This window comes from Prosopis cineraria, unplaced genomic scaffold (genome assembly GCF_029017545.1).
Source record: "Prosopis cineraria cultivar Desert tree isolate PC_DT_omini unplaced genomic scaffold, ASM2901754v1 PC7, whole genome shotgun sequence".
In the NCBI taxonomy this organism is placed as follows: Eukaryota; Viridiplantae; Streptophyta; class Magnoliopsida; order Fabales; family Fabaceae; genus Prosopis; species Prosopis cineraria.
In genome coordinates, this window is record NW_026555338.1 from 20,255,424 (window position 1) to 20,264,064 (window position 8,641).

The 8,641-nt window shown below is 31.7% G+C and overlaps 1 protein-coding gene across 1 annotated transcript; it reads right to left on the reverse strand.

Moving 5' to 3' along the window:
• Positions 1–4,974: 4,974 nt before the first annotated feature.
• LOC129315159 ((-)-germacrene D synthase-like) lies at positions 4,975–8,307 on the reverse strand. The gene is made up of 7 exons (XM_054958719.1): positions 8,221–8,307; positions 6,993–7,272; positions 6,345–6,720; positions 6,029–6,247; positions 5,725–5,869; positions 5,378–5,626; positions 4,975–5,268 (listed from the first exon to the last, which is right to left on the reverse strand). Exons 2-7 carry the CDS (start codon positions 7,255–7,257, stop codon positions 4,975–4,977), a joined length of 1,548 nt encoding a protein of 515 aa, XP_054814694.1. The 5' UTR covers positions 7,258–7,272; positions 8,221–8,307.
• Positions 8,308–8,641: the final 334 nt, after the last annotated feature.

Below are 8,641 nucleotides of genomic sequence, written 5' to 3' on the forward strand. Positions count from 1 at the left end.
TACAGGATTAAGCATATAAAAAAATTAGCATGTTCCACACTCAGAATTTGACTTGAGAAAATAATTCGCACAAACAAGAATATAAACTAAGATAATTATAAGTCATATTTCCTTACACCTAAATTTTTGCAAAGATTAAAACAATATATATTTGTCAGCTTCTTGTGCAAAAAAAAGGTTCCACAGTTCATGGTTTCATTGAATCAGAACAAGGCACAAAAAAATTACAGCAAAAATCAGAGTTACCTTTACATATTCTACAACTCTTCTTCTTCTACAATTAATTAATACTAGATGCATGAAAAATAAGAGCGAAAATCAAACAAGGCACAAATGTTTGGTTGGAATAAAAATCTAGTATAGGGGTAGCAAAAAGAAATTATTTTTCCCTCATTCATTGGTAGCCGATACATTCTTCTTGGTTTTCACATGAGTAGAAGCAGGTTGATAATCGCAAATAGGGATGAAGTCATGAATAGACACCAAAACCTCTTGTTTTAAAAAAAATCGCAAATAGATCAAGCACACACATAATAGTACATAGTGTAGCATACTATCAACGAACAGAGATGAAGTCGAACATGCCTTGAATATTGAAGTAGCAACGACGCCGACGAGCTTGAGTAACCAAGGAGGCAAAATTTGAATTCGAAGATGAAGAGTTGAAGGACTCAAGTGATTCTTAATCTAAAGACTGAAGATGGAGGGAATGACTAAACTGATGGAAGCAGCCAAGCTCGACGCGAAACTGAAGCTAAGATTGCAAAACCCCCACACCAAGGATGCTATAGGAGAAATGATTTCAGAGAGGCCAAGCGCGAGAGAGTAAGCCATGAATCAAGTGTTAGGTTTTTCTGCTTCAGTTTTAAACCTGTCTCTGCGTTTCATTTTTTTCTCCCAATTTTAGTACGCGTGTGCGTTTCATTGTGAGTTTGAAAAAAAAAAATAAGATTTCCATAAAATTAATAGAAAATAAAAAAATTATGTTAAGAAAATGTAATTTTTTTTTATAAATAGGAGTAAAAAATATATAAAAATATCTCTCTTTTCTTGCTAATTATATATTATCAGAGAAATACAAAAATATCTCATAATTTTCTCACTAAGTATACATTTTTAAAAAGGTAAAAAAATTTCTTGCTAATTTTCCTCACTTATTATTTTATTTGAGAGATGCATAAAAAATACCTTGCTAAATTTCTTGCTAATATTTTTATTTTAGAGAGTAATAAATATCTCTCGCTATTTTTTCTCGCTAATTATTTTATTTTAGAGAGGAATAAATAATTCCTCACTATTTTCCTCGCTAATTATCTTATTTTAGAGAGGAATTAATAGTCCCTCGCTATTTTTCTCGCTAATTATTTTATTTTAGAGAGGAATTATTAGTTTCTCGCTATTTTCCCTCGCTAATTTTAAGCTGGGCTACGAAATTAACATTTTTCACTAATTTCCTCCTCGCTAAACTAGCATTTTAGAGAGGAATAGATAATTCCTCGCTAAATTTCCTCGCTAATTTGTATTTTTCTGGTAGTGTCCCTTTTCTCTACATTCTAATGTATCTTTTGTTGAATATTGATGCTTCATGCTGTTTTAATGGCTGTTAGTGGTTGAATTCGTTTGACTTAGAGTAACTATAAACTTGTTGGTGGATTAGAGCTTGTTATTACCCATTGGTTATGCTTAATATTAATTTTGGTTGCTCAATCTTGCATAATTTGTCTATTTAATGTTTGGCCATTATTAAATATGAATTTGAGTATTGGAGTTTTTCCTTGACAAAGGGAATCTCATTTGGACCTTTAGATTGAGTAATATGAGATTAGACTATGATCTAATTTGTAATTAGGATAGAAATATACCTAATTGCCTCATATAATCAAATTAGAGTGAGTTGGAATTAAAGTTGCCTCTTGAATAATTTTATTAGAAATAACATAATTAATTTGAGAGAGGGTTATTTGAGGTTTGAAAGACCCTTATAGCCATTAATGCTCTAGATTAACAAAATAGCATTAAAATTAATTAATTGGGTAAAAAGCAAGATCTATGAAGCTAGTAAGGGATTAGTGACTCTAGGTTGTATTGAACATTTTTGGTTGTTGAATTGGGAATTTCATTGCATTTTATTCATTTCACTTTTTAATTTTTGCTTAATCAATCGCTTCTAATTGGTTTACTTAACGTGAACAAAAAAATGAGAACTTTATTGTCTACTTGCTATTTGCTTGATTCTTTATTGGAACGACCTTGATGTACTACTATATTGCACTTCGACCCGTACACATGCGGTGAAACACTTTGTATGCATTAGTGAAATTTAATTAAAATATATTATATTTTGAACGAAAGGACTATAATAAAATCATTATTTAATTTGATAAAACAAAATACAAAATTAATAACAAAGTATAGGGGCGGCATTTTCAAACTCAACAAACGCCACCTCTATAATTTTATTTATTAAATAATATGATATAAGACTTAACATTATTAATTAAATAAATTAATTATTTAATTTGATAAAGTAAAATGTTAAATCATTAATAGAGTAGAGAAGTGGCATTTTCTATATAATATTTTAAAATATATTAAACAATAATATTATAAATTATAAACAATATAAAAATAAATCAAAATAGAGGTGCCATTTTCAAGCTCTAGAAACACCACCCCTCTTTATTTATTTATCAAATATTATTATATATTAGTTATAAATATTAATTAAATAAATTATAATAAAATAATTATTTTATTTGAAAAAAATACTAAAACAATAATAGAGTATAGAGGTAGCATTTTCTTATTTATATGATTAAAAAAAATCAAATCATTACAGAATATAGAGGTGGCATTTTCAAGCTTTGGAAACACTACCTCTATACTTATGATTATTAACAAAGTATTAATTGAATAAAAAAAGAAGAGAGGTGGCATTTCACCACTCTTGGAATGCCACCTCTCTTCCTTTAACTATTAGATAAAATTATATATTTGTTATTAAAACTAATTAAATAATTATGATAAGATAAATATATAATTGAGTAAAAAAATACTTAATTAATGACAAATTAGAGGAGTGGCATTTTAATTAAAAAATGCCATCTTTTGTTAATCAACAATATAAATAAAAAAATAATTTATAAATAGTGGCATTTAATATAAGAAATGCCATCTCTCTGCTTTGGCTTGAATATTAGTGATGTTTTATTTTTTATTACTACAAAATGCATGTTATTAAATTTTATTTCTGTAGTAGTGAACCAAACAGCCATTTGAAAGGATTGACCTAGATTGGATTTTTTTTTCCTTTTCTTTTTTTCCTTCCCCCTTTTAAATTGTGAACCCTAAATCAAATCTAAACCCCTTGATTAATATTTAGATATTATTATATTTTTTGGTCAAATAAGACATGTCTTATTTATATGAACATTCCATTTATTGGAGACTAATGATTTTATTATTTAAATATTATCTTTTTTCATAATAAATGTGAATATTTTTATATATTTTAATTAAATTATATTATTTTAAGATCATTCTGATTTTCAGTATCTAAGCAAAACACAGCAGAAATAAATGCAGCTGGCCAGTAATACAAAGAGAGAGAGCATGAGCAAGCAAAGTCAACCTTGTTTCAACTATGCTGCGATGCTTTTATTCAACAATGCCGTTTTGCTCAGAGGTACATGGACAGGAGAGGCGATGTTCAATACCGCATGAAGCCAGGAAGGGTTTGAATGATTGAAATCCACCCCTATTGTCACGATGAACTTGTTGAATAGACAAAACATTAAATTTATTTTCAACCATCAACTTGAATTCCTTAAATTGGAAAGAGCATCAGATTCCTTTTGAAGGAAATAAATCCAAGTCAAGCGACTGAATGCATCAACAAAAGCAAGATAATAAGTAAATCAATGAGAAACAAGAGGTGCTGAACCCCAAACATCCGTTGTTATTAACTGAAGATCGAGGACGAGAGAGTACACAGTATGAGACTTTGCAAAAGGAAGTTTGTCACTCTTCCCTAGTTGACTAGCAGTACCAAGAGCAGAGATGCTGAAGGAGAACTATAGGGAATATTATTGACATGTAACACATGTTTAACAGTCTCAAAAGATGGATAACCAAGGCAACAGTGGCATAACAAAAGGGAATCAGATGAGACAGTATGATGAGCTTCTGCAGCAGGAGAGATAGTTGAGGTAGGAGCAGAAGACATCCTAGCAAGTGCAGCAACTGGATACATGCCATTGCGTTCAGGCCCACGCATAAGAATATAGCAAGTCTGCAAGTCCTTCATAATGCTACCATGAGGAAAAAAACTCAACAGAAACAGAATTATCTATAGTGAAACGTGCAAGAGAGACAAGATTCTTCTGCATGCGAGGCACACACAGCACATGAGGCATATAAAAAGTACTAACGGGAGAGTTAAGATGAGGCTTATCAATGTAAGTAATGGGTGCAGCATCTCCAGTTCCAACTTGAACATTACCATAAGTAGCCTCTGGAGTCAAAGCACTCAGATCAGCAGGATCATAAGTTGTATGTTGAGTAGCTCCTGAATCAAAGTACCACTGATTATCAGTCACCACTTGAGGTGCTGCAACAAATGCTTAAGCTAAAGCAGGGTTGGTGGTAGAAGCAGAAGCACTTGCAGGAGCAGAGACATCAGAAGTAGATAGAGGCACCACAGTAGAACTCGTGGAAGACACAGCCGGAACCGAAAGTAGTAGTAAACTCATGAGGCAGAGATGAAGTTTGATGTGAAGGTGGAACAGAAGTAGCAGTCTAATATTGCATATATTATTTAACAAAAACACACCATGGACCGTTCCATGACAGATTCATTGAACAAATCAAAACATAATTAGAACAACTCATCAAACAATTTCTTTCTCAAAATCTTAAATAAAGCCAAAGTCATGAGACATGTTTTTGAAAGAAGTAAGCCCTAATCTATCATGCTCATATTGGCACAGGATCCACAAACAATAGTGTAATGTAATCCTTCATGATTCCTCCAGAATGAGTGTAATTATCAGCATCCTTGTACATCGTTTCAATGAAACAAGCATGACTCAGAACTATCATAAGAAAAGGCATAGGTACTTGAGTTGGCCTGAGACATTCCTCATTAATATCCTTCCATGCGCTCATAATCATCTTCCTCAATTCCTCTATGGTTTCTTGCCTTGACATTCCATGCTCCTTCATATAGTATTCTACAGAAGAGGCAATGTGCTTTCTTTTCTGCTCAAACTGCATCATCACAAATATTTTTAAGAGAAAGTTAAATAAAATAAGGTAAACTTTTATTGGAGAAAGAAAAAAATTATTTGGAATTTTGATCAATTATATATATGTATACCTCATTAGAGACTATGTCATCCATAAGCCTGCCAATAACAGAAGCAGCTTCGATAATTTTAGGTTGGGTCTGTACCCATTTGAAAATGTCCTCGCTTACAATGTCTCTCATATAAATGAAAGCTGACATGGATAGGAATGTAAAACAAGAAGTTACTTTCGATACGTTCAAGTACTCCTCTGTTGTTGGTATATAGTTTCTATATAACCATATCGCTTCTGTCATGTAGGCTTGCACTACCCTTTTAAACTGGCATATGAAAATAGTATTTAATTAAATCTATTTTAGTAATATGTATAAAAGAATCAGCAGTATAGAGAAATTTATGGGGACAAGTATCATCGTACATCTTTTATTATATAGTCAACAGTGTATGATCTTCCTTCTTTACCCTTGACCTCATCATCTATTAATTCTTCAAAAATATTCAACAATTCCTGATAAATAAGCTTCATATATCCAGGGAAGTCATCCGAGCAACTAATATCCCACCTGTGTATGCATGTTAAAAAGAATTAAATAGTTTAACTTGAAACACTAGAAGGGAAACTAGATAAAATGAGAGAGAGGGAGAGAGGGAGAGAGGGGGATGGCTGAGCTAAAAATTCAACAAGCATATTCAAAATTAATAACAAATAGAATATGCTGAACCTCTCAATTGTGTCGGTGAAGAGTTCTAGTTCGTCAATGGTTCCATAAACATCGAATGTATCATCAATGATAGTTAAGAAACAAAATTCTTTGGCTATGCTGCTTCTGCATTTGGAGTGTTGAGGCTCAAAATAAGAAGTCACGAGAGCCCAGAAGTAATTTTCAACAACCTTGTTTCTTGCATAGGATAGATTTTGCACATCCAAACTGTTCCACCATCTATAACCCCACCACAGAAATGAAATTATATATAAGTAAGTTCGTAACTATAATGTTTATATTTCTTCTGTATGTTCCACATGGCTCTAGAACTTACTTGCAAATGTTGCCAAGTTCTTTCTGGTGCAATTTTTGGAGTGCGTTGAAGTCTAATTTTGCTAAGGTCAAAAGAACTTGATTGTAGGAAGGATGAAGGTGGTAGATTGAGATGTATTTTCGTGCCTCTAATCTTGCTATTCCCCTACATGGACACTGCTTTAAGACATGGTTGAGTTTAGCTGCAAGAAAAGGGTTTGATGATTCAATGGTGAAGGATTGAAGATGACGGGAGGTGAAAGCAAGTGCTTCGTCTAAAATGTCTTCTCCATGAATACTCAGATGAGAAGCTTCATACAATGTTATCATTCCTCCAACATCTGACGTAAGTGATTCACTGAAGTTTCCTTTCTCATCCTTGAACTTGTTGAACACATCTGATGAAAATGATTTGTGTGAATTGGTTAAAAGGGAGCCCAAAAAAAAAAAGAAGAGAAAAAGCTAGTTTAGAGAAAAATAGCATACATATCTATATATATATATATATTTTGCGAGAAAATCTCTTTTTTCTTGTAACGTGGCAAATTTATTTATGGAATAATTTTTTCAATAAATAAAATAAGATTTTTAGTGTCTATTTTTACATTAACATGGGATTCAAATTACAAAAGAAAAATGGACCACATGGGAAGCATATACAGTGGCATACCAGGTGAAACAGCATACCCATGTTGCCTCAGCAACTTGAAGAGTAGGGCTAGAGAATGGAGATCTTCAATGTAAGTTATTTCATTATTTTCAACATAATCATTGTGAAGCTGCTTCAACATTTGATCAATCTCAGGTTCAAAATGATATGACAAACCCAAACATTGAATTGAATCAATCACTTCAGCTTTCTTCAACTGTTTCTCCATAGTGGAGACAAGCTTCTTCCTCACTTCTTCTTTCAATGTTTCAATATTTTTCTTCATTTCATCATCAACTCCCTAGATATATGGTTTTAAAGAACTTGTCGTTATTAACTATCAAGTTTTATGTACTATGTAAAAACTGGCTAGCAAGTTTTATGTACTATGTAAAATTTGGCTAAGTGTGTTCAACAATAGATATAAGATATTGAATATATGTTTTGAAAACATCAAAATTAATGAAGAAAAATTACTAATGAGTACTTAAAAATTCTTTTTGGTATGATTTAAATTGTGCAAAGAACGAAACCTGATAAAGAGACGTAAATGGTAATTTAAACCCTAAATTATAAGCCTAAGGGCGATTTGAATCCTGAACTCATATTTGATATATTTTGAGACCCAAATAATTAAACCTGGGACAATCTTGACCCTATTGTTAATCCCAAATTAACGTATGTTATTTTAGCACAATGGGGCCCACATGTTCTCTCACCCACTTCATTCACTCAAATTTAATTGTTCAGAATTCAACACATATCAAATACAAATTCAAAGTTCAAATCACCTTTCTACCTATAGTTTAACCCTTAACGCATTAAGCTATAAATTTCTTTTCTTACAAGTGAAACGCATACATATGCAGAAAATTAAAATATAGGACGAAAATTCAAAATATAAAGATATATAGCCTACAGCAGCGGTTATCTGCACTTGAATCTCTAAAGGGAGGAAAAATATGTAAAAATTAAAGCAACAAGAAGATCAGGCCAACGTTAATTAAAGACTGATATATATATATATATATATATAGAGAGAGAGAGAGAGAGAATGCAAAATAGAAGTAAAATAAAATTTAGTGCAACAAATTACTTGCTGGAAAGTAATTGATAAGAATATAAAACAAGCTGTTAATGAAATTTTATTGAAGAGGCTTAGAAGGAAATTTCTCTCCAAGATTCCATCGTTCAAAACTCTTCTACTTTAATATGTTGCGTGTGTATCATAAAGTAGGGGCATAAATACCAAACCGTCAGAAGCATATTGAAGGAAATGGTCATTCCAAATAGAAGGATGAAAATCTGCAGATTGTCGACCCAAATTGGCTGTGGCATCAATATTAGGATTCGAAGGAGGAACTAGTGATGAAGAAGAAATGATAGACATATTGTGGCTATCAAGACAAGGGGTTTTTGGAAAGTCAAGGAAGAGGGTTTCACTTGTATCATTAAAAGTGGGTGGAGATATTTATATATAGGAAACGTTGAAGAATTTGTTTAATTATAAAATATAACAACTCTAATAACCACATCATTATTTCAACACTACGTGATTTATACCATAAAGTAGAAGAGAATATTCAAAACTCATTTCAGCATGCCAAAAGGATCATACTCCATCTACTGCTATTTATAATTAAGATGGAGAGAAGAAATTTTTTATTTTA

Coding starts and splice junctions, on each gene's coding strand:
- LOC129315159 (XM_054958719.1), bottom strand. CDS start 7,257: ATGAAGAAAAATATTGAAACATTGAAAGAAGAAGTGAGGAAGAAGCTT. Junction 5,627..5,724: donor TTGACTATATAATAAAAGAT/GTACGATGATAC, acceptor TTCATATGCCAG/TTTAAAAGGGTAGTGCAAGC. Junction 5,269..5,377: donor ATGACATAGTCTCTAATGAG/GTATACATATAT, acceptor GTGATGATGCAG/TTTGAGCAGAAAAGAAAGCA.